At 45.0% G+C, this 26,786-nt stretch overlaps 1 protein-coding gene across 5 annotated transcripts in view; it reads left to right on the plus strand.

Moving 5' to 3' along the window:
- hip1 (huntingtin interacting protein 1) overlaps positions 1–26,786 on the plus strand; it is a 279,248-nt gene that overhangs the window by 166,112 nt on the left and 86,350 nt on the right. For 4 of the 5 annotated variants that reach the window (XR_015073207.1, XM_085964331.1, XM_085964332.1 and 1 more), the window contains 4 exons: positions 10,044–10,105; positions 14,904–15,044; positions 18,348–18,405; positions 21,438–21,513. Coding sequence is in view for 4 of the 5 variants with exons in the window: in XM_085964331.1 (XP_085820457.1) it covers positions 10,044–10,105; positions 14,904–15,044; positions 18,348–18,405; positions 21,438–21,513 (337 nt within the window). In the remaining variant the exon portion in view is untranslated. Of the gene's footprint in view, positions 1–9,758; positions 9,926–10,043; positions 10,106–14,903; positions 15,045–18,347; positions 18,406–21,437; positions 21,514–26,786 lie in introns of those variants that run through there. The other variant, XM_085964333.1, reaches the window with a different exon arrangement.

Below are 26,786 nucleotides of genomic sequence, written 5' to 3' on the forward strand. Positions count from 1 at the left end.
AGAGACATTGCTTTATGGTGACTGAAAGAAGCAAATTATTTTTATCGCCTGGGATTACGGAACTTTTACTTGATGATGTTCTGGGGCTCAAGTTCCAGGATTCCATCTATTTTTCAGTAAAAACAGAAAAGCTTGGTTGAAGATATTAAGTGACTGCTGTTCCCTATAATCAGGGCTGCTGATCTATGGTGACTAAATCAAATTCCATTTAAATTGCACAGAATTCCGAGATGTACTTGATGTTTTGGGGATTGCATTCCGTTCATTTTTTATTTTCCATCAAAATGAAAACCAGTGACTATCCTGATAAGTGAATAATCTGCTGAAGTAAATGAAATCTCAGTGCACAGATCGTTTTCTCATGACTCCTTATTAAGTTTTCCAAATTCTTTTAAGTGAATTGGTTGACCAACTTAAATTAAGACATTGCCATTTTTTTGACCAGCTGAATGTTGCCATGCTTAAGGGTCTCTAAATCAATCTGCTGAGAAATCCACGTTGGTTGAGATTATGTTTGCTCAGTATGGAGTACAGAGTTTCTTCCTGTCGGGACGCAGACATTTTGGGACTTTTACCTATATGGTCTGGAAGGGATTTAATTTTATTTCATGTTATATTATTGATGTAAGGCTAGATCAGCTTACAAATTGTTAACTCCCAGAGATCTGCCAGCCATTTAGGTTTTTCATAAGGATAGTTCCTGGGTGGATTACCAGCCATTACAGATATCAGTCTGTTTACTTTGGCATATATTAGCTTTGACACAAAGTACTGTAGTTTGCTAACTCATGGTCCGAGATATTCGATGCCATCATGATAGTATTCAATACATCTGGTAGGTCAGCTTAGCTGGACATTCATACAGGTGCCACAAGCTTCCACACCAAGGGGGCAGCTTTTCATTCAAGTTGGTAACTTTGGTTCCTCAGAGACCAAACCTGGATACACGGGAGTGATGGACAACAGTCTTTGTTTTCTTTCTCTCCCTCTGAAGGGCCTCTGAGGCAGTGGGAGGCACAGATATTTTAATCCGAGAGATTGAGAAACTCTGAGCTGAGGAATGAATGTGTCCAGCCTGTAACAGAGGAAGTTAACTCAAGGACAGCTAACTTGTGAATGAGTTTATCCTATAAAAGTGGCAGGATTGTGTTAATGTATGGTGAAAGAAGTGGCACAAAATTAATTGAATCTCACTGAAAACAACATCCTGTTCATTCACATATTTCATGTAAAATAAACTGGTTTGTTTGTTAATAATTGTCCTTGGTTTCAGTCCTATCTGCCCCAATACAGCTAACACATCTCCTATTATGGTTGCTCCTCCCTCTCCTGCAAAGTCATATCTGGTGTGTCCTAACACTCCATCCATGGCCTCCTTCCATTCCTTGCCTGTATACTTCCTCTTGGTGACATTATTTGTAAACATGGGGTCGCGTACACCAATGAGACAAGCAATTCTTCGCTACCACATTCGACTTCTTGACCACTACTGTGTTGTCTGGCTGCTTAGACAATCCCAAGACCTTGTATGAGAGAGAACTTCCATAACTCAACATCAACAAAACCGAAACAATCTTGTTCGGGCCACGTCTAAATCTCTGCACCTCAGCATCCGACTCCGTCTCTCTGGCAGCTCCCTCAGTTTATCATCAATAGTCATTTCCTCAGTGGTCTATTTGACTACACCCCTACCTCACCTCATTGGCGCTGAAATGCCACACCTTTGCCACCTCCAGACTCAATTCCTCCAAAGCTCTCCTTGCCAGCCACCCAAGTTCTGCCCTTCCTACATAATACCTCATCCAAAACTCCAGTGTCGGCGCCCTATTCTGCACTAAGTCCCATTCCCCATTTACCTCTGTATTTGCGCAATGTCTTTGATTCTCTTTGTATATCAGTTTCAAAATAGAAACATAGAAACATAGAAGATAGGAGCAGGAGTAGGCCATTCGGCCCCTCGAGCCCGCTCCGCCATTCAATGCGATCATGGCTGATCATCCAAACTCAGTACCCGGTCGCTGCTTTCTCCCCATAACCCTTGATCCTTTTAGCCTTAAGAAATATATCCAACTCCTTCTTGAATATATTTAATGTATTGGCCTCTGCGGCCTTCTGTGGCAGAGAATTCCACAGGTTCACCACTCTCTGGGTGAAGAAATTCCTCCTCATTTCTGTCCTAAATGGCCTACCCCTTATCTTTAGACTGTGACCTCTGGTTCTGGACTCCCCGACCATCGGGAACATCCTTCCTGCATCTAATCTGTCCAGTCCTGTCAGAATTTTAAAAGTTTCAAGGAGATCCCCTCTCATTCTTCTAAACTCCAGCGAGTACAAGCCCAATCGACCCAATCTCTCCTCATACATCATTCCTGCCATCCCAGGTATTAGCCTGGTGAATCTTCGCTGCACTCCTTCCATGGCAAGAACATCCTTCTTCAGATAAGGCGACCAAAACTGCACACAATACTCAAGATGTGGTCTCAAAATGATTGTCCTCATCTACAATACCTCCATAACCTCCACCCTCCCTGCCTCTGCAATCTACAATACCTCCATAACCTCCGCCCTCCCTGCCTCTGCAACCTGCAATACCTCCATAACCTCCGCCCTCCCTGCCTCTGCAATCTACAATACCTCCATAACCTCCGCCCTCCCTGCCTCTGCAATCTCATTCAGCCCTATGTTCCTGCGCTCTGTTTCTGCCTCTGGTCTCATTTCCATTCCTCCCTCTTTGTGCTGCACTTTCAGCTGCAGAGCCTTCACGGTCTTGAGCCTCGCACTCTGGAACGCTCTATGACTTGCTAACAATCCTAAAAAGCCTCCTAAAAACCGACCTTTTCTGTCTTGCATTCAATTACCATCCCTTCTCCCTCCATTTCTTGGTGTGCAATTATTTTTGAGTTGGCACGTTTTATGAAGTGAAAAATGCTATAAAAGTGCAAATTGGTGGTGGTGTTGTCTGTCTGTAGTTGGAAAGCTGCTTGGGCATCCCAAGTTTCACAGCCAAGAGAGAGTTTTTTTCACAATTTAACATGGGGTGTCTCTACACAGAATTGTATGTTTGCTGCAACTGCTGGTTTTAAGGCAAAGATTAAAGGAAAGCAGCAGACTTTGGCTCCAGTTTCAAGTTCTCAGTGTCTTGGTCTAACCACAGTTTAAATGGAAAAGACATGCTTATTAACGATGCAGAATGCAGCCCATGTCTGTCACATCCGCCACCCTCTGTACACAGCATGGAAAAACACCATTCCTCGTTAGATGGTGATTAATTAGATGTATGGAGTTTCAGCGGCAGCTGTGAGCCTCTCTCCAGTCAAGGAACTGAACCCTAGGCGTGAGTGCGTATTCTCATGCCTTCCCTCCAGTTAGCTCCTTCCAGCAGCTGCCATGCTAAACCTCAGCGTTTCCTCATCACCTTATACAATAAACATTTGCCTTCAACATGGTGCAAGGACCTATTCAGGGCAGCTTGCAATGTGACAGCCACCTTGATGGTGTTCTGGATGGCCAAATTCAGTGCTGTATTTCAGACCTGTCGGCATCCATTTAATGCAGGCCCTCATGAGGGCTTTGGCAAAGAAACAGAGCTTTCACGTGTCTGACTTGCTCTCCCGAGTTGTTGAGCGGCACAAGGCCTTTTTTTTCATCTCAAATCTGCATCACAGCTTGGTACTGGACATGGACTGAAGAAAGCCTTTCTGCTGCTTACCTAGGAGTTCCAAACCATAAAGAGAACTTGGTAACACACATTTTATTTGCCCCAAGGTTAACCTGCACTGTGACTTTTTTTTGATCGCTGAAGATGAGAACAACCACAGCACGTTTCACCCCTCAGAAAGGAGTGTTCAAGCTCCAGTTGGTGTCCTCTGGAGCCCATGAGAGTTGATATAAATCAGCAACTGGGATAGCATCTTCCAGTTAATGCTGCTTTGAAATGATTCGATTCAGTGGCTGCAGCAATTAATATTCTGCAATTTATGCAAATGAAGCTTGTTAAATACTAAGGAATAGGTGTGAAATCTTTTTGTCTGAGAGAAAGTAAATGAATTATATTGCTTCAGTGCAAAATGAAAGCGAAAAGAAACTGCTGTTCGAAGCAACCGGACTTTGAAAGGGATGTCCGTGCTTGACTAGCCTCCGCATTCTTTGAGAAGGTTACGGACATGGCAGATGAGGGTAATGCAGTGGGTGTCGTGTATATGGACATCAGGAAAGCCTTTGACAAGTAACCACATGGAAGATTATTAGACAAGAATAAGGAGTATGGAATTTATGGGAGGATAGCAAACTGGATTAAAAATTGTTAGAAGGGAGAAAACAGAGAGTCGGAGTTGAGGCGGGAAGTGGTGTCCCTCAGGGTTCAATTCTGGGGCCTCTTCTGTTGTTCACTACTGTATATCAATAATTTGGATATAGGCCTAGAGGTTGTGGTGGTGGAATTTGTGAATGTTACCCAAAATAGGAAGTATAGTTAATTCTTTAGAAGACCAAAGGAAGCTACAGAGTGATATTGATGAGATGGAAGAATTGGCTAAAAAGTGGCAGATGGAATTCCGTGTCAGTAAGTGTGAGGTGATGCATTCTGGTCAAAAGAAATAGCAGCAGTAATAATAGTCTGACTGGAAATAGGCTCAGTGCTGTGGAAGACCAGAGCGACTTGGAGTGGAGGGAGTACAAGTGCACAGAACATTAAAAGCAGCGATTCGTGTTGTTAAGGCTGTGGGGAAAAAAAAGCTAAAAGAAGTCTAGGTTTTATCTCGAGGTATAGAATATAAAAGCCAAGAGGTAATGATGAGCCTATCAAGGCCTTAGTTGGCGTGTGCAGTATTGAGCTCCACATTATAGGAAGGTTATTGAGACTTTAGAGAGGGTACAATAAGATTCACTCGGATGCTGCCTGGTGTGAGGAAATATAAACACGAAGACTTGACAAGCTTGAATAACTACATTTATCAGAGAGTTGTGAGGCAGTGTAATTCAGTTCCTGGTTTAGTGGTTGAGGCAGAAACTGTCGACTTTCAAGACTAGATTGGATAGTTGATGAAAGAAAAGGGGTTGAAGGGATATGGGAACAGGGTGGGTAATTGTGGTTAGAATGATTTGCTCTTGTGGTGGGTAAATGACGACACGGACTGGGTGGGCTGAATGGCCTATTTCTGTGTTGTAACTTCTGTGGGCACGATCTTGCCAGCCCTGGGGAGGCGGGTATAGAGGCGGGTGCCCAACCCACCCCCAACCTGCCTCAGTGTCATCTTGCCAGGAGGCGGGTAGCCGTCCTGCGCCGGGTCCCGTCTCCTTGGAGGCGGTAAGGAATTACAGCCACTTAACTGCCTGTTAACAGGTAGTTAACAGGCAGATAAGAGGATTATCCCCATTTTACCCACAAAAGTGCGGGCTTCCCGAAGGCTGCGAACCCCGCCAGGGTCACAGAGGCGAGCAGTGAGTCTGCGGGGGTCGGAGGGGTGCAAAAGTGTGCTGTGAAGGTAAGTGATGGGTGCAAGTGTGGCGAGGTGAGTATCTGAGGTAAGTGGAAAGTGCTAGAAAAAATTTACTTACCTTTGTTTCTTCCTACAGGCTTCAAGAGTTGGGTACGCGGAGAGTCTCGCATCTCCACGGCAGAGATGACAGATGGCTGTTGCATTCTCCAATGCAGCAACCGTCTAATTTCTGCAAAAGAAAGAGGTTTGATGAGTCTTGAACTCAAGAACTCATCAAACTACAGAGAATGTCAGTGTTTGATAGCTTCACAGAGCTGTCAAACAATGACAATCATCTGTCAAAAATTTTTGACAGATGAAATGTCATACGCTGACGTTCTCTGTAACCGGCTTTCCCTTAATTGGCCTGCTAAGCCCGCTGGGCGGGCTTAACAAGGTCAATCAAGGGAAAACAGCGTGGGATAGCCACAAATCGATGGAGGCGGGACATCGATCTGACAAGCAGCAGTCCTGCCTCCAACGCGCCCCCGTTGGCAAAATCGCCCCCTATGTATTTCTATGGTTGAGTTCCAGCTTTAGGTCTGTTTTAATCTGTACCTGGTTTACTGACCTGCACTATGTATTAAATTATGACAGTTGTATCGGTGCAGTTCGATCAGCTGTGAAACGGAGGAACTTCCATCTAAATTTTGCTAGCGAATGAACTATTCACTTAAATAGGCTATGCTTTAATGGAATTCCTACCACTGGGTTGTGAGTTTCCATTGCATTCGACTTGTCCTCTTCGGCTGAGTTTTGTCAGTTCTTGGGTAGGCTGTTCACTGAATGCTGTATATCAGCAGAGTGCTCCATCTGGACAAAGCGAGGGAATGAAGTCTGGAATGGCTCCCCAATGGCTTTGTTGGTAATTACCCTGCTAATGCAACTGAGCTGTTTATCCAGTGTTCAATCCCTGGTCCGTGTTAACTTAGCACATGCTGGCCAGGGGTGCCAGTGGGGGAGCTACAATTGACATCATCCTTGCACTAGGGAAGGGGATAAGTCAGCTCCTGATCCAGTGTCACCTGCAGGAAATACACATTGGTGAATGTCAGGTAAGGCCAGGCTCCGGCTCAGCTGTGATGCCCCCACTTTGTAGAACAGGCTGCTAACACCCACTGTCCAGAATGGCCACTTAGGCAAGGCACTGGAAGGCTGCCGGTAACTGAATCCATAACTCAGCACCTTCAGGAGAGGAGGAGAGAAAATTGGAGGGGCAAAAATTGGGATTAAATCTGTCCCTTGTATCAGCCAATCCCTTAAGAACTGATGATGAATGTTCCGTGGACTCAGTTAATTGTTGTGCAGTGACGCAGCAGTGGTGTGTGTGGTACCGCACTGCAAGAGACTGAGTAACACACTGTATCCATGGAGTGAGCCACTCACGTACAAATAGGTTTCTTTCTTGGCGTTCTCTCAGGACGAGTGTGAAAAGAATGATGCCGCCAAAGTATGTATTAATGGAAATAACAACAGAAAATTATTATGTATTAATGGAATTTAGTTGGCTTCTGGCTATAAAAGAGCCAACACCTGTTTAAATAAAATGACAGTCGGTGTATTATATCTGGTAAAAGGCTCAGAGATGTAATTCTGGCCAAAGTTATCTTGAAAGATCCTTGAATCTGTATTGAGTCACAAGAATGACAAACAGTGATAAATTATCATTTATAGAATTCTTGACATAATGCTGGCTTGTGAAAGACCGTTACAGACTGTGCTTCTCTGCACAGAGGTCTCCTGTGATGGGCTGTTGCATTGCATTTATAAAACAGCATTGCCTCCCGAAGCAGCCCCTGTAATATAAATAAGGCACAGCGATTCAGCTTAGATTGTGGCTTTCCAATATTTTTTTTTACATTGCACACTTGTATAGACTTTGCCCCACTGGAAGTGGTTTCATATCATAAATGTTCCATTACACTGTGCTTCTTTCTGTAGCAGGCTGTCATGGCAGGTGAGCCTCAGCAGCTTACCATTTCATAATATGGTCTGGAGGCCTCTCTGTGACAAAACAAAAATTGTTGTCTTTAGTTTTAAGCAATTGGGGGTTAAATAGAGGCTGTTTTCTTTGCTAGATACAAAATGTAAGACCAGGGGCTGCCAGGCTCAAGAAATGAGAAATTCCTCTTAAGAATAGGCTTTCGTAATGTTCAACATTAATGGATGCAGCTTGGACAGATGACTTGTAATTTCTCGATATGGGCATGGGAAAGTGCGAAAGGTCAGGACAACCAGTCTGTGTTGGTGTTTCCCTCCACATTAACAAATAGTTCATGTGCTCTTTGTGCCTCTGGGCATTACTTCATGGCCTAACTGATGATAAAGCTGGGTTTCCGTGCTGCTCCCTCTCGCTTTTTTTGTTCTGCATCAAAGGAAAACTACAGTTGGGAGCAAAGTCATTGCAGTTTCACACAGCAATTGAAAAGGTCTTATTAAAATAGAATTATTACTTTGAGAGTTTTATTTCTTTTCCTGCTGAGAAGTACCTGACCTTTATCTGGCAACACCTAACAATGGCACCAATGTAATGTGGTTCACTGAGTGGTGAGGTGCAGGTATAGACTTGCAATCTAGCACTCTGTACAGCATCTCAAGAGTGGATCTCGAGCAAAACCATTGGTTGGATTGTGACCTTTGACTAGTACGTTGTCTGTAATGAGGATACATGTTGCTGAACTGTTAGGAGCCAATCTTATGATAAAAGCAATTTTATGTGCATTCTGTGTTCTTGAAGTACGAGGAATTGCATGTCAATGGCATCACAAAGATTTCATTTAGAAGTAGACCGGGGACACCATTTGGTCCATCTAGCTTATTCTTCCATAGAGACCTTCAGATCCTCACACAATCTAACTCTCTATTGAATGATTTTAGAGTTTTTTGCCTCCTTCACTCTATGCAGAAAAGCACACCAGACAATACTGTAACGACTCCTTGTTTGAAGAAGTGCTTTCTGACATTGATTCTAAACTTACCTTTTATTAGTTTGCTCCCATGTCTTTTCATCCTGTAGTCGGCATCCAGTTTCAAATAGTGCTCCAATAGAGATTGACCAAAATGGTGAAAACTGTGGCGAGCTGGGTTGGTTCATTGCTCCACCCGTCTTCCTTGAATATTATTCTCCATTTCTGTGATGCATTGGACTTCCTGTGCCCTGTTCAGCTTTTCTCCATCTTGCTGCTTCGCTTCTCATCTGTGCTAAAGCTTTGTTCCATTGTAGAAAACCGTTTTCCAGGGCTGATGTTTTTAAAAATATATATATATTTTATCACCTTCTGCCAGTTATTATCTTCTATACATGTCTTAACACCACCTCTCACCTAGTCGTTTACCAAGTAACTGTCACTGGGCTAGTAATCCAGAGGCCTGGACTATTGATCCAGAGCTCCGAGTTCAAGTCCCACCATGGCAGCTGGGGAATTTAAAATTCAGTTAATTAAATAAATCTGGAATAATTACTACCATCAGTAATGGTAACCATGAAACTATCGGATTGTTGTAAAAACCCATCTGGTTCACTAATGTCCTTTAGAGAAGGCAATCTGCCATCCTTACCTGGTCTGGCCTATATGTGACTCCAGACCCACAGCAATGCGGTTGACTCTTAATTGCCCTCTGAAATGGCCTAGCAAACCACTCAGTTGTAACAAATCGCTATAAAGCACAATAATAAAAATGAAACCAGACGGGCCACCCGGCATCGACCCTTTAAACATTCACTCCCTCCACCACCGACGTACCATGGCTGCAGTGTGTACCATCTACAAGATGCACTGCAGCAACTCACCAAGGCTTCTTCGGCAGCACCTCCCAAACCCGTGACCTCTTCCACCTAGAAGGACAAGGGCAGCAGACGCATGGGAACACCACCACCTCCAAGTTCCCCACCATCCTGACTTAGAAGTATATTGCCGATCTTTCATCATCGCTAGGTCAAAATCCTGGAACTCCCTCCCTAACAGCACTGTAGAAGCACCATCACCACACGGACTGCAGCGGTTCAAGAAAGCGGCTCACCACCACCTTCTCGAGGGCAATTAGGGATGGGCAATTTGGCTTTGCCAGCGACACCCACATCCCATTTTAAAAAAAAATGAAAATTAAAAAAAAATTCATTATTGTTCCGTGCTGTAGATTTGCGTAGGTGATAAAAAGGAAGCAGAGAGATTGGGTTTGCTGCTTACAAACCACCAGACAATTTATCCATTACAGGATCCCTGTGAACATTTCCACGCTGCAGCTCAGTGAGCACTTTTGTCAGCCCCTGCTATATCTTACAAGTCTGCTGATCTATCCGGGAAGATGGTGGATCACTCTCCGCCGTGCAATCGACCCTCCTGTTGCAGGCCGACCTCCTAACTGCAATGCTCCATTGCCTTTGTGAAGTCTCCGTGCATGGCCCGAGACTGGGAGCCAGCACAGGTGAACGGCTTTCCTCCCAGAAGGTTTGTAAGGCCCACTTTACGTAGATGTGATGGGAGTAGTGAGTGGGCACTGAGAGAATATATGTGTGCCTCTGATAAAACCTGTGACTGATTGGTGCATTTTCTGTTTTCTTGTCAGTTTTCAGTTGACAGTGGAAATGTTCGATTATCTGGAGTGCGAGCTCAACCTTTTCCAGGCAGGTAAGTTGGGATTTAGTAGCCATCTGTATTTGTTTTTAAAATGAATTGAGTAGTGAGTGTGGTTTTTTTTCTTCGCATTTTGCAAATGATTTTATCTGTGCCTTTGAGTCTCCCCAAATTGCACAGCATTCCATCAGCCAAGTTGGCACTAATGCAGCCTACTACTCAAAGGTACTCAGAAAATGTTGCCATGGACCTGACTGCTGGGAGATGGAGTGGGCGACACTCCCACTAGCTTTTAAAAGCTGGCTAAACGTCATCAGTTGCAGACTGTCCTTTAATAAACCTATCTGCTTGGCTGAGTTGGCTGAATTCTCGTCTCTGAATATTGAGCTCAGACTCACACCAGGACTTGAGCACATGGTCTAGGCTGACACACCAATGCAGTACTGAGGCTATTCTGGTGCCCCAGGCCTGTTTTGACGTTTCAGGTGGATGTAAATTGTCCAACGGCACTATTTCAAGAGCAGGCAGTTCACCCAGTGTCCTTCCTCAACGAACACCATAAAAAAACCACAGTTTAACTGGAATTGATCTCATTTTCTGTTTGTGGGACCTTTAGTGTCGCATTTCACGTAATAACAGTGACTGCTTCCACCAAAAAATGTAGGACTTAAAGGACTTTGGGATGTCTTGAGAGATGTGATAAGGCGCTATGTAAATAAGAATATTGTAGGAATGGCTAGATTCCTAACTAAAGGACTGAGGTTGAGTCAGTCTATCAAACAAACAATGTTTAATACTAATCAACAGAGTTTAAAACGAAAATACAGGAGAACTACATTACAGGTCTGTACTCTTTGCTGGCTCCACGAGGACTGGCTAGGGCGGCTCCCTAGCCTGACGTCATGACGTCATCACGTTTTCCCGCCGCTGGAGGATCACGTGATCAACGTGATGACGTCATCGCGTTTGGTCTCATTCTTAAAGGGACCGCGCTATGTACATGCAATGATATGAACAAAGATACAGATTCATTCTGTAGCTAATAATTTGTTAAAGATAATTATGTACATTAGATCAGAGTCCCCCTGGTGGCTCCGCTACAATATAAGAATAAACTTTTATTCTTCCTTGGTTGCTGACCTTCACTGGAGACGTCGATTGCAGAGCATCCTGGCCTTTGATGCCTGTTTGATATCTGCTGCCTGCAAAGAGAAAAATTCTATGAAGCAGAATAAAAAGGCAATTCCCTGAACGACACAGTCTATAGCTAGCAATTGAAAGGTTTTCAGTCTGTCACACTTCAGGCATCACACTTGTTACAAATACAAAACAATCTTTTTTTTAAGGGAAAAAAACACAAAGCAATAATTTCCTGCTGCTGCTAATCTACAGATAAACAACCACTCTTCAATTGACCTTAAAATGTGCAATTGAATCTTGTGGCCTTGAAGAGACGGGCTGTATTAAACATAGCAGTGCCTTAGCTGCAGAATAATAAATTGTATGTTAAGTGGGATCGTGCTCCTGCCCTCAGTAAACAGCGTATCCTCCGACTTAGCATGAACAATGTCACAGGAGATCTGCTCGTGTGTTAGTGTAAGAAACATGAGGGTACTAGAAGCGTACAGTCATATCTCACGTTCAGGTAACCATTTAGACCACTCCCGCTTTATTCCCTCAATTGGTTGTTATCTGACCCTCTCTTGAAATTGTTACCTTGTAATCTCACCAACACACTGCATACTTCGATTCACTCTCTGGCACCTTAGCAACCGTCATGTGCAAGCCCAGATAGTGAGCTGTTCGCCGTGGGTCCTTTACCTTTTGGATGACTTTCTTCTGAACAAACGTAGTAGGTTGTTTAGTGTTGAACGACAAAGTCTTGGGTATTGGCAAGGCAGGTTGTGTCGGAGTTGGCTTCTCGTACTCCTTTCGGTATTGGTATATGTATTACATTTTAAAAGTAAGCATTTTGTCAACAAGCAGTGGAAAGCAGCTGAACTGAAGCAAACTCTCTTTTAACTTAATTCTTTTGAAGTTAATACTTTAGATGAATATTTGTGAAATCTACAGTCTAACAATGTTAGACGCAAAATCCAAATAACATGTATTATTCAAGTGTAGGGCTATAGAGGATTCACATGATTCAATCATAACAAATATAAATGTATTTTTCTTTAAGTTTCACTCAATTCAGAAGTTTCCAAACCAATGGTTCTGTTAACTAAGAGATAAGGCGCCATTCATAGCGGATACACAATTAGCTCATTCAAATTACAGGAAGCCCTGTTATTTACATGGATGCGTCCATTAATAATGTAAATCAATGAACCAATTTGTTTTTTTAGATCTAAGAACATTGTGTGCTTCTCAGAAAAAGGAGAAAGCAGCACAAAAGTTGAGACTATTGCTGTAAAATATTAGATCAGTTGGAGATATAGTGATGTTTCTGAACAAACTAAATCAGTCAGTTCTGTAGGCTATCATCCTCGAAACAGTGTGTGCGAGCTGAGGTAAATTGGCTTCTTTCTGCCTGGTGGAGCCTGTGAATATGATGCCACAATGCGTAATGCAAAAAAAGGATGTGGTTAAATACTTGAAATAACCAGATGACATCATTGAAGGACGAGCATGGTTAGCTAACCTGGTCATCACTGGATTTGTTAACCAGATTTAGATTTTTTTAAAAGCCTCTTGTGAATAATTTGCACTCCTGTTGATTTTTAACAATGATGAACTTCTTGTGTGCAGGTCTAATCTTTTAAAGAGGAATATCAATGACTGGGTGCCTGCCCTTCAATGGGAGGATTTAAAATGAGACTGACCATTCTAGTGTTGTCTCTAGAGGGTATATTTTCCAGCCGTCATGGTGGATAGCACTGGAGTGTAGCGGGTGATCGGGTGGGAGGCAAATAACTTTGGGCAGAAATCCAGATCAGTGGCTCTGTTAGTCATGGTGTAACCGGCCATTCAGGATACACAATTAGCTCATTTAACTTGCAGGAATTCTCACTCTTTCTCCACTCTCAACCCCTCCACGGTCTCTAAATTGTCAGGTTACTTGTCCGACATCCAGTTCTGGATGAGCAGAAATGTTCTCCAATTAAATATTGGGAAGACTGAAGCCATTGTTTTCGGTCCCCGCCACAAACTCTGTTCCCTAGCCACTGACTCCATCCCTCTCCCTAACATCTGTCTGAGGCTGAACCACACTGTTCCCAACCTTGGTGTCATATTTGACCCTGAAATGAGCTTCCGACCACATATCCGCAGCATAACTAAGACCGCCTATTTCCACTTGCGAAACATTGCCCGACTCAGCCCTTGCCTCAGCTCATCCGCTGCTGAAACCCTCATCCATGCCTTTGTTACCTCTAGACTTGACTATTCCAACACACTCCTGGCTGGCTTCCCACATTCCATCCTACGTAAACTTGAGGTCATCCAAAGCTTGGCTGCCCGTGTCCTAACTCGCACCAAGTCCCGTTCGCCCATCACCCCTGTGCTCACTGACCTACATTGGCTCCCGGTTAAGCAGCGCCTCGATTTCAAAATTCTCATCCTTGTTTTCAAATCCCTCCATGGCCTCACCCCTCCCTATCTCTGTAATCTCCTCCAGCCCTACAACCCCCTGAGATGTCTGCGCTCCTCTAATTCTGCCCTTTTGAGCACCCCTGATTATAATCGCTCAACCATTGGTGGCCGTGCCTTCTGTTGCCTCGGCCCTAAGCTCTGGAATTCCCTGCCTAAACTTTGCTACCTCTCTTTCCTCCTTTAAGAAGCTCCTTAAAACCTACCTCTTTGACCAAGCTTTTGGTCACCTGCCCTCATTTCTCCTTATGTGGCTCGGTGTCAAATTTTTTTCTTATAATACTCCTGTGAAGCGCCTTCGAATGTTTTACTACGTTAAAGGCGCTATATTAAATACACGTTGTTGTTGTATTTACATTGATGTGGCAATTGATGTTACCAAATCTCTGCCACTTTTGCACTGCCGTCATCTTCTGGCCAGTCAAAAGTGCTCTCAACCTAAAATGGGGCAGAGCTTCATTTAAATGTTGTAATGGACGCACATTGGACATAGCTTGATTTCCCATCCAGTTATGGTCAGACCTGGCTGTACACTGGAATCATTGAAACTGGAGATGATCAAGGTACAGTGAACATATTCACGTAAGGAAGGGTGATGTAACAATAGCTGGAATTGCTTGGATGAGTAGAGAAATTAAAATAAGAGTTGTAAAAAGCTTCTGAAAAATCTAGGGCTAATAATAGGAAAGAAAATTGAGCTAAATATGGAAAATATAAAGGGGAAGCAAAGAAAAATTTGGCAAGGCTAAGAGGAGGTCAAACTTTACAGCACAGGAGGTAGTTGAGCCCATTGTTTGTGCTGGCTCTTTGCTATGGCAATCCAAACGTAATCCCACTGCCCTGCACTCTCCCCATAGTCATGTATCTTCCTCAAATATTTATCTAATATTTCCTTAAAAGATGCAATAGTCTCTGCATCCTCCATTTCCTATGACAAAGCATTCCATGCTCCAACAACCCTCGACAATTGGACAATGCATTTCTGAGTTGACCCACTGTGATAATTTCATTAAACCAAACATGCTTATTGTACTCTCTCAATACATACAGCAGATCTTTTCTGACTTATTGCTTTTAGGGGACAAAACCAATGCATTTTCTAGATGGCCATTTTCTATGGTTCTGAGGGACTGGATTATTTAATGGGTTATGTCTGTGTTGTACTGCAGTGATGGATTGCTGAATGTGTTTCACTTATGTCTGATGCAGGGTTATTGCTGTAGGCCCATGCAGTGAAACACTGTTTCCCTTTATTTTGCAGTCTTCAGTTCCCTGGACATGTCAAGATCGGTCTCTGTAACAGCGGCTGGCCAGTGTCGATTGGCTCCTCTAATCCAGGTTATTCTCGACTGCAGCCACCTGTACGACTACACAGTTAAACTCCTCTTCAAATTACATTCCTGTAAGTATGAATGTATAATTCACTCCAAAAGCCACCTAGTGTTGTGGATGTTTCTTGCAGGGCAGTGCAGTACATATATTGCTGCTTGGCACCATATAATAACAGTGGGTGAGTAGGCTGCAGGCCTATAGCAGAGGGGAGTGCGTTATTGAAGAGATTATATGTTATGTCACAATGTTCTATAGGGGGGACCCTTTGTAAGTATTGACATTTTCCTGTCCTTATTTCCAAAAGGTTATGTCAGCTACTTGAAGGGAAATAGTATCATTATTACAAAAAAAAACAATTTTTATTACTATACAGCAACAGAACAAAAAAAAAACTCTTGTGGAGTCCAACTTGAAAATATTGTCTTCAGCAATCACTCGAGCTAGTGACCAAAATCGGCATCATTGGACTGAGATTTTCAGTCACAAGCTGCATTTATGAGATATCCAGAAAACAACCTAACCTGCAAACAGCAAGCCGCATCTGTCACATGAGCCTCAGAGACAGCCAACTGGCATTAATGTAGTCTTATTTCCTTTTCCTTGTCTTTCTCTTTCTGTTCTTTCTGTTCTTTTTCTCTCTATCGCCTGGGACTGTGGGATTTCTCATTAAGAGTTGGTAGGCACGGTCGTGACTGATTTACATCTCTTCTGTCTAAATGACTGGGCTGTGGACCTCTCTGATTTGGTGCCCCTGTGCTCCTCTATCTATCAAGCTGCCACGGAGGGAAGGAGAGAGAGCTGCTCGTCAGGGGCGCAAATCATAAAATCTCTCCATAGATTGACTACACACTGCCAGTAAAGCCATGTGATGGAACCTGTGCCCACTCCATGCAGCTGCGGCAATGCTACCAACTGCAATCAATAGGTAGCTGCAAACATTGTGATTCATTAAAAAACAGATGTTTGGAGTAATTTAGTCACATTATTACACCAGTAAATGCAGAACATTTCATATTTAGACAATGGAAGCAGCCAAGACAGCTTAAGATCGGTGAAGCGGGTCAGTCTGGGTGATGGGGGACTGTGGGGATGGTGAGTTTGGGTGATGGGGGTCTGCGGGGACGGTGAGTCTGGGTGACGGGGGTCTGCGGGGACAGTGAGTCTGGGTGATGTGGGTCTGTGGGGACGGTGAGTCTGGGTGATGGGGGTCTGTGGGGACAGTGAGTCTGGGTGATGTGGGTCTGTGGGGACGGTGAGTCTGGGTGATGGGGGTCTGTGGGGATGGTGAGTCTGGGTGATGGGGTTCTGCGGAGACGGTGAGTCTGGGTGATAGGGTTCTGCGGGGACGGTGAGTCTGGGTGATGGGGGTCTGTGGGGACAGTGAGTCTGGGTGATGTGGGTCTGTGGGGACGGTGAGTCTGGGTGATGGGGGTCTGCGGGGATGGTGAGTCTGGGTGATGGGGGTCTGCGGGGATGGTGAGTCTGGGTGATGGGGTTCTGCGGAGACGGTGAGTCTGGGTGATAGGGTTCTGCGGGGACGGTGAGTCTGGGTGATGGGGTCTGTGGGGACAGAGAGTCTGGGTGATGTGGGTCTGTGGGGACGGTGAGTCTGGGTGATGGGGGTCTGCGGGGATGGTGAGTCTGGGTGATGGGGGTCTGCGGGGACGGTGAGTCTGGGTGATAGGGTTCTGCGGAGACGGTGAGTCTGGGTGATGGGGTTCTGCGGAGACGGTGAGTCTGGGTGATAGGGTTCTGCGGAGACGGTGAGTCTGGGTGATGGGGTTCTGCGGGGACAGTGAGTCTGGGTGATGGGGGTTCTGCGGGGACGGTGAGTCTGGGTGATGGGGTTCTGCGGGGACGGTGAGTCTGGGTGATGGGGGTCTGCGGGGACGGTGAGTCTGGGTGATGGGGGTCTGCGGGGACGGTGAGTCTGGGTGATGGGGGTCTGCGGGGACGGTGAGTCTGGGTGATGGGGGTCTGCGGGGACGGTGAGTCTGGGTGATGGGGGTCTGCGGGGACGGTGAGTCTGGGTGATGGGGGTCTGCGGGGACGGTGAGTCTGGGTGATGGGGGTCTGCGGGGACGGTGAGTCTGGGTGATGGGGTTCTGCGGGGACGGTGAGTCTGGGTGATGGGGTTCTGCGGGGACGGTGAGTCTGGGTGATGGGGGTCTGCGGGGACGGTGAGTCTGGGTGATGGGGGTCTGCGGGGACGGTGAGTCTGGGTGATGGGGGTCTGCGGAGACGGTGAGTCTGGGTGATGGGGTTCTGCGGGGATGGTGAGTCTGGGTGATGGGGGTCTGCGGGGACGGTGAGTCTGGGTGATGGGGTTCTGCGGGGACGGTGAGTCTGGGTGATGGGGGTCTGCGGGGACGGTGAGTCTGGGTGATGGGGTTCTGCGGGGAAGGTGAGTCTGGGTGATGGGGGTCTGCGGGGACGGTGAGTCTGGGTGATGGGGTTCTGCGGGGACGGTGAGTCTGGGTGATGGGGGTCTGCGGGGACGGTGAGTCTGGGTGATGGGGGTCTCCGGGGATGGTGAGTCTGGGTGCCGGGGATCTGGGGAGGTTGAGTTTGATCAGCCTGATCACTATGTTTACAGTTTTCAAGCTAAGCTATTAAGGATACAAGCTTCCTGTTTGTCCACAGGGACGCACTGCACTTAGTTAAGTCTAGAGAGCTCAGTTGCAGGTCAGCAAGGTCCAAGGCTTGGGGATCACCAAATGTGCACAGGGTACTGCCGGGATTTAACCAGCACGCAGCACTGGAGGGCTGGGGCCGGCGGGGCCATGGCTGGGGCCGGCGAGGCGGGGCCATGGCTGGGCGGGGCGGGGCCATGGCTGGAACCGCCGTCTGAGAACTTTATTGGATTCTGAGTCTATCAAAAGCAAACCATCAACTGCAGTTCTCTCAAATGCCTGGAACAGAAACTTCCGTCGTTGAGACACATCTTTGATAAGGAAATTAAATCGAAATGGTGACTGTAGACTACCTTACCTTGCCTCACCTCACCTCACTCTTTCAAGAGGGAGAGAGAGGGGTTTAGTCAATCTTCTACTTACTCTCAAACTAATGTTGGAGCTTGAGTACAAATCCAGGATTCAGCCTTGACATCCGTATATTTAGGGAGCAAATATTTTTTATCCATAAGTTAGGAAAAGGTTAAATGTTTTAAGCATGCTGCACCACACATAGTGATCTGGAGTGTGTTGGATTATATTAAATAACATTCCCTTTACTGTTGGAAACACACTCAAAGCAATGAAAGCTGTTTTTAAACATTTTGATGTTATGTAACTAATCCAATTAGCTATGTTTATACCTTCCTGCCAAACTGCTTTATTGAAGTATCAGTTTTAAAGTTACATTTTCTCTCCAGGTCTCCCGGCAGACACTTTACAAGGCCATAGAGACCGATTCCATGAACAGTTCAGAAAGTAAGTAGAAACGAGCACTTTGCTTATCTCTTCCTGTCAGCACTCTACCTCAGACTGAATAATGTTCTGAAAGCAGGATAAAGGCTGTCTATATTACTTTTCATATTTCTTTGCCATTTCCAGTATAATGTGTACCCCAGAAACCACTTAGTGTTACTGTACTTTGCTGACTATTGGTGCTTTTGAACGTCTGCATTCTCTAATGCACTGCCTGAGAAGGAGTTTCTTTCTGTAATGTAATTTTTTTGATATCTTTGATAACAACTACTTACATTTGTGTAGTGCTTTTGATGTTGCAAAATATCCCAAGGCACTTCGCAATTTGCCGTCAGACTTCTTGAGAAAGAGTAAAAGAAAGAAAGACTTGCATTTCTATAGCGCCTTTCATGACCACTGGACGTCCCAAAGCGCTTTACAGCCAATACAATACTTTTGAAGTGTAGTCACTGTTGTAATGTAGGAAACGTGTATGAAGGAAGTTAAGGGAAGTAGCCAAAGGGGTGCTGCACAAGATGGGTTTTAAGGAGGCTGTTGGAGATGGGGACGGGATGTAATAAGGCTCAGGGTGTTAGTAAAGGTAGTATGTGGACAATGATTGAAGGCTCTGGCCAATGGTCGGGCAGAGAGAGCAGAGGACACTCAGTAGACCAAAGTTGGAGAAGCAGAGGGTACAAGATGGGCTGCAGGGCTGGAGGAGGGTGGAGTGAGTATGTGGAAGGATTTGAAGACTGTGATGAGGATTTTTCTATTGACAATTCTTTGAGTGATGTGCCTTTATGTTCCTGGAAGCACCCTGACCATCAATCCCAGAGATGCCTAACTTACCGATTTTTAAATGTGTTTTTCAGTAAGTAGCATCTGTTCTCCCTAAAGCATTACAGGTATTCAATTCCTTCTGTGTGCTTTATTTTAATATGATATTCGAACTCTAAAGCTCCCTTGCATCGTGAACTCATCATTGTGTAATGGTCTGTTGCTGACATTTAAAGATTTCGCTAATTGTAAACAGCATTTATTGATTATTTGATCGCTTTGTCAGTGATGTTATCCATAAGCATGGGATCAACTTTCATATCTATGACACTCCGCTTTATTCTGCACCAACACCCTTGATTTCATGACTGTCACTGTGTAGTTCAATAGCTTGTCTAACTTCAAATCTTGAATAAGCCAGAACTTTCTGCAGCTCAACGTCAACAAGATCAAAGTCTCCCTATTTGGTCATCACCAGAAACTGTGCCCTCTAGCTCCTGATTCTAGCCCTCTTCCTGGATACCCACGCAAGCTCAAGCCAACCTTGGTGCGTTGCTCACCCATCAGCTTGGTTTCAAAGCTCATATTAAGTTTATCACCAAGATTGCCTACTTTTGCCTCTGAAGTATTGCTCCTCTTTGTTCCTGCCCTACCCAAGTGCCTCTCAAACCTTCATTAATGCCTTTGTTACAACTAGATTTAACTTTTCCAATGCCTTCCTTACCAACCTCCTGAGATCCACCTTGCATAAGTTCCAACTCATCCAGAACTGTGCTTCCCGCATCTATCCTGCACAAAGTTCAATTCGGGTATCTCCCTTACCCCTTGATGGCCTCCATTGGCTTCCCATCCTTCAGCACATCTTTTCAAAATCTTCAATTAAATCTTCATATTCCTCCAGGGCATCAGACCTCTGCCCCCTTCCCTACACCCTGCTTGCACCCGTTGCTCTTCCTGCTTTTCTCTGGCCTACTGTGCAGAAAGTGAAATCATTGACTTGCTGTCTCTTCTTTGAGCCTGGAATTGCAGTTGAGTCAAATCAGCAGATAAAACAATGGCGCACACTTCATTACAGTAAAGGAGACAGTGGAAAAAGGTGGGAAGAGAAGAAAAACACTGCAGATGCTGGAAGTGAGCTTCCACATGCTGATGACATCCAGCGCTACCTCTCCACCATCTTTTTTGACTGTCCCACTGCCTCAATGTTGTCAGTGTGCTTGTTTGACATCCATTCTTAAATGAGCTGCAATTTCCTCCAGCTAGACATTGGTAAGACCAAAATCATTGTCGTTGGCATCAGCCACCAGCTCTGTACCCTTGCTGCCGATTCCACGCCCGGGCAGGTCACTGTCTGGGGCTTGAACCAGATGGTTCTACAACTTTGGTTGAGCTTCTGACCCCATATCCTCTCCATCACAAAGACTGTCTACTTCTCCTTCTGAAATAGAGCCCGACTCGGCCCATCTACTGCTGAAACCTGCATATTGTTACCTCCAAACTCGACTATTCCATTGCTATCCTGGCCAAATTCAGCTCATCCAAAACTCAGCTGCCCGTATCCTGTCCCGCACCAAACCCTGCTCCCGCATCACTCCTTTCCTTGCTAACCTACATTGGATCCTGGTCCCTCAATGTCTCCAATGTAAAATTCACATCCTTGTGTTTACATCTCTTCATGGGCTACCTCTCCTGACCCCTCTCATCTCCTCCAGCCCGACAACCCACCTCAAACTCGCCATTCATCCCAACTCCAAACTCTTAATCTTTCCCTCCTGCTTCGTGCCCGCAATGGCAACTGTGCCTTCAGCCATCTAGACCCTGGAATTCCTTCTCGAAACCTCCACCTCGCTCTCATTTTAAGACCATCCTTAAAGCTGTCCACTTTGTTACCCTCCTAATATCCCCTCCTTTGGCCTGGTGCCAGTTTTTGTCTGATAATGCTTCCATGAAGCATCTTGGAACATTTTTCCTACGTTAATGGTGCTATATAAATGCAAGTTGCTGGTGGTGAGGTATTGGTGCTTCGAGCTCTGTTCCTGGTGGTGGTAGAGCCAAGAGTAGTTTGAGTTGGTAAATTAAGAGCGTTGCACAAGAAGAGTATAGCACAACATTATGTTGGTGTAAGTGTGATTATTCCCGTAGTGTATTTGTAACAGTACACCAGATATGCCTTGTGACAGCACTGTAAAGGGTTTGGAGCATGTGCAGTAAGACGACTTTAATTTGACCTTTAGTGACGTTTGTGTACTTAACAATTTTACTGTTGGTTTTTTTTGCAGACTGAAAGAGTTATTTTATAGATCCAGCAACTTACAATATTTCAAGCGACTGATCCAGATTCCACAGCTCCCGGAGGTAAGCTCCTTTTTAAAGATTAAAAATAGACGGATATGCCATTTGTGCACACCCTGTGCAAAGCAAACATTTAAATTGTTACTGCTGAGAAGGAGATGATAACACCAACACCAGCTGATGTGTGTTCAGTTGGCAGCTTGCAGACTGTTTTCAAATCTGTCTCCGACTGTAGCACCTCATAGGCAGTGAAATTAAAAGAAACACTGAATATTATGGATTAAAAAGCCAAATGAGGCCGACACACACGCTCTTAGTCTTGTGTATGACAATACTGTGCTAGGATTGTCACGAGTATTTATCATGATGCATAGGGAATGCAGTTACACTTAATATTGAAGCCTGGAAATATATTTAGTAGTGTTGAGTGGCAGGAAGTACCTTGTGGTCATCATTCTCCCAGAAACTGACCTGAACAAGTGACAGCCTGAGCATGTCACAAACTAACAATGCATGGAGAGGTTTAGATGCTTCTATGAGCCACTTGCGAATAGCTGGAGCACGTATGAACACAATCCAGCTCCACTGTTTATGATGCAACAGGTAGTGGGCAGGGTACTTTCAGCTGTGCTGATGTCATGTCTGCCAGGGCTGTGGAGACTGCTGTTGTCTGTAAATGTTCATTGTGAGGGTGGTGTTATGTCTTGTGGCGGAACAAGGGTTTGTCCGTTCCAATTATTGTGTCACAACATGAGGTATAGCGATACCAAATCATGTTTTGTGGAAATGAAGTAGCACCTGTTCTCTCAATTGTACTGTGTGGTGTGGCACTGAGGTAAGTTGTTACGATCTGGAATGCACTGCCTGAAAAGGCTGTGAAAGTAGATTCAGTAGTAACTTTCAAAAGGGAATCGAATATATACTTGAAAAGGAGAAATTTGCGGGGCTATGGGAAAAGAGCAAAGGAGTGGGACTAATTGGATCGTTCTTTCAAAGAGCTGGCACCAACACAATAGGCTGAATGGCCTCCTCCTGTGGTGTATGATTCGAAGGTGGTCTTGGATTTGATCCCCATCTGTGCTGAGTTAGCTGATTTCAGCTAATGGTTTAATGAGGGTACCTGTACTACCTTTTGTTTCCTTATCCCTAAGTTAGGGAGGGGAAAAATCAGCCAGATTTCACTCCTGATTGGTATTTAGTAACCTGTGTTGGAAGTGCATGTGTGATGCCATGTGAGGAGAGCAGTTGGCTCGCTGTAATGCTCCCCACCATTGAATGAGCCTGCTAACACACAAAGTGTAGGCTCATACATGAAGATGGGCATTTAGGGCGAGTGAGCAGAGGGCAGCCAGCACCTGTGGGACTGTACCAAATCAGGAGTGTGACTTTAGGAGAGACTTGGAAGGAAAAAAGAACTAGTCCCACTCTTGCTGGACAGCGGTTATAAACCTTCATGATGGATTGTTCTCGGCAGAGAGTAACCAGTGTCCACAGAGAGTTTTGCCTGAGGTCTTTGTTCCTATTGATCTTGTGATATTAAGGGGGCACGGCACTTGATAATCAATGTTTTCATATGTGTACACGGCAATTAAGTAACGATTATGAACATAACCACGTTGATAAAGAAATCACAGCGCAGCATTGCAGTACCCATTGGACTCGAGCAGAACTTGGATAGACACTAATCGAGAATGTTAATCCTTGTATACCTAATGGAATGGCTGGAATCCACACAGGAGACTCTCACTATAATGCACTGTTTGGTTGGCAGCCAATTAGCACATTATACAGCGATAGAAATCTGGGCTTGACCCCACTGTACAGGATGTATAACTGTGCGTGTAACAGACAAATACTAGGCTGCGGAAATCCCACTGGGAAAGATTACCAATGCATCCTTCCATTCCGCTGTCTACACCAGAGATGTGTGTATTTGCAGTGCTTTTCTGGCAGAAGAGGGACCTTTATTCAAAGCGTTTCTCAGTTTGGAACACTTAGCGCCTTAGAATGTAAAGATTCCTGGAGCCAATGTTCCCTCTAACTTTTTTTTTCCCATGTGCAGTCCCTTTAAATTTGCTGCGTGGTCGCGCATGCTGGATATCTTTCCCAGCGGCAACAGCTGGTGAGCGGCCTGTGTGGGACCTCCCGATCGATGCACGGCTGCGCGCCCATGCATCTGAGCGGGAACGTTGCCGGGGGCTTTATTCTGTCCTTGAATAGCAGAGCTCAGCTCCGTGTTTGCATCCATTCCCAGTGCCTGCTCAGACTGACTCAGTCGTTTCCCCTCGGTAGCATTGATATGTACGTGTTCAGTGCTTTTGTTTCAGATGGCACATAATTAATTAATGTTGAGAGGCAGACACCACGGCTGTGATGGTATCCAGGATCCGGCTGTTTGTGATTCCAAGACCGGCCAATAGGGACTGGTGACAGACTGCAAAAGAGTAGAGCCTGGTGTTCACAGATTGTGAACCACCTCAATAATGCTCCTGTGGCACAGGTGGAGAACACAGGGGGAGTGGCTGGGAAAGGGGCAACATCAAGTACGCAAGCAAGGCCTTTGCTTCAAATATTTATAAGGAAAAATTGGATAGTATGCAATGGTTTCTACCTGATCCATTCCCTGTGGCAAAGCAATCCATGTTTCAATAATTAAAGAAATATCTGCTAACCCCTCTCCTCCCTTTCTTTTTTAATTGATAATCCCTTGTCACTGAAACCCCAACCAGAGGAAATAGAGGGAACAAGGCAAGACTATCATAATTTTAAAAACCAATTAAATCTCATCTTGGCTGCCTTCACTCAACTAGAAACAGTGCCAGTATCTCATGTCTCTCCTCACAGCCAAACAGTGCATTTTTCAGCAAAGCAAACACGGTGTATTTACAGAGTTTATTTAAAAAGAGTCTCTACAAACTGCAACGAACAGAACTTGTGCGTAAAATCAATCCCAATCACTTACAGCAGTGTGGTACCCAATCATCTCCATTCTGGCCGGGAAGGGTGGTGACACTATATGCAGCCTCATAACTATAGTTTCCTGTCCCTGCCATCATCCCGGTAAATCTTATGGTTTAGCACTCCCAGCGCAGTTCTTTGTGACAGGATGACAGATCGGTAATTCGGGAGTCGACGTCATTCATTTGAATGGATGGAATCTGCTGCAGGCCATGAATTGGGTGTGCTGACCTTCAAACCCAAATCTTGATTTGCGTTCCCTCACACAAACCAAGTGTGCTAAATTGTAAAATTCACCCCTTAGCATCCCTTAAAGTAGGGGAACAACAGGTGTCTCCAGGGGGGTGGGGGAGTGGGGGGAAGCCCATGGTAAAATAATATATGGGCTCGGAGCAGCTCGAGTGGCTTTTACTCACTGCTGATGTGTTTATTTTACAAGTGATGTGCCTCCTGTACTCTGAGCTTTCGCATTGCCCTCACCTCTTGCTCCTACTGAATGAAACAATAATTAATAATCGCCTTTCGATCCGTGTTCTGGGGCTGGAAGTTCTATTCACTCCTGTCAGCGCACTGATGGTATCTTTAAATCTTGCCGGTTGTGCACAGCGATAACTTGATCTGTACTGGTGTTCCGAACTCAATTTTCCTTTGTATCTCCTAGCGTGGTTTTCTCCTGAGTGGCGTTAATGGTCTTTGACATTTTTTTCGTGCACGTTTCTAAGTTCTTGGATGGGAGTAAGAGTGGGCGAAAAGTCTGGTGCTTTCTAAAAGCTTTGCTCCCTTTTTACTCGCATCTGCTTCTTTGTGAAAATGAACAGTGCAACAGATAGGCCTTCATCACTCAGTCTACGTTAAATAAAGATTGAGAAATCAATTGGTCCGGCTGCACAGAATTAATTTCACTGCTCAAGTGAGTTAAGCGAAGGCTTCGACAGATTTTAATTTAAGTATTCATGGGTGACTAAATATTTTCACAATGGGTACTCCCGGTAGAAGCATGTTCAGGTACATAACTACAAAGAGATTACCCATCAGCAAAGACATTTGAATACATTTCTGTCCCATATTGCCACAGTTACAGTCGCATTTCAATACTGAGGGATCCTAAGCTTTAAATTCAGGATCCACAGAAATAGAAAACCCGACAGTTACAATGTTCCATGTGTAGATATTTCTGTTTGGATCAAAAAGTAACATTAGCCTTTTGTTTACATTCCTCTTGCAATATGGAGTTCGCTTCCCCATCCTCAAATTTTTCCCCATCTCTCCTAAAGGTGCTGACTCACATTAGAGCCAGAGTGTCGGCAGCCTTTTCATACCTTGCCCAAGTGGGCATTCCTCATGTGAACACAGACAATGCCAGCTGGCCATTCTATCATAAAGAACATTGCAACCAGTCTTGATCCTGTCTTAACCTGACACACACACATACACTTTCCAGAAGGAGTCATTGGATAGTAATCAGAAGGAAGCACTTTCTCATTTTCCCCCTCAGTAGCCCTGGGAAACAGAGGCCAATTGCCGCACCCAAACTGTCGCGTCAGAGATCGGCTCACTCTGGGATTGAGCTTGGTACCTTCTGGGTTTGTGTGGCTCAGTGCCACACTGCACGATGCTGATCCAAACTGAGTCACCAGGGGGAGCAGCTCCCATTTCCTGGATCTTCACTGAGCGTCACTGAAACCATTAGCGTCATTTTGTGTTGTGTCACAAGTAGTATAAAGGCTGCCTTGAACTTGACAAAATGGCTCATTGCCCAAGCTGTCTCTCTGAATGCAGAGGCCTCAAGGTCCTGTTCCTACAAGAAATACAGCCCCCGCTTCAGTCAGGATTGGGTTCAGGTGGAGAGTTCTGTCAGCAGTTATCCAGAAGAAAGGCACCTACTGAACTTCTGTTCTGCTCTGATTCTTATTACCAGATACTTGTGTTGCAGTCCCCTGGGGCTCTCGCAACTTATTCCAGTGTTAAATTATAAAACTGCTCAACCTCGGAGGTTCTGCTGATATATGGAAAGTGACTGAAGGGCCAAAATCATCGACTGATTTATAGTGATATATTGCCATCACTGCACAGTCATTGGCGTTTTCTGATGCAAAAGCATCCAGCTTGCACTGATCACAATGCACAGTGCAAAGAACTGACATCTGTCGGGTAAATCCGCTGATGGGCAGCTTGCAAACACAAGAGTAAGTCATCAACAGAAGAGCCTCCTTTCAGAGATTTTTTTTTTAAAAATCAGCCTTCAGTGGTCCCTGCAACCAACTCCCTAGCAACCATTTTTTTCCCTCAAAAATGGAAGGAGACAGATTCCATCTTCTCCAAGGGAGGGGAGAGCGGTTAATGAAAGGAGGAGAATGTTCGAAAGGACAAAACTATTT

The sequence above is a fragment of the Somniosus microcephalus genome, chromosome 22 (assembly GCF_052327205.1).
Source record: "Somniosus microcephalus isolate GS21.2 chromosome 22, FLI_Smic_1.0, whole genome shotgun sequence".
In the NCBI taxonomy this organism is placed as follows: Eukaryota; Metazoa; Chordata; class Chondrichthyes; order Squaliformes; family Somniosidae; genus Somniosus; species Somniosus microcephalus.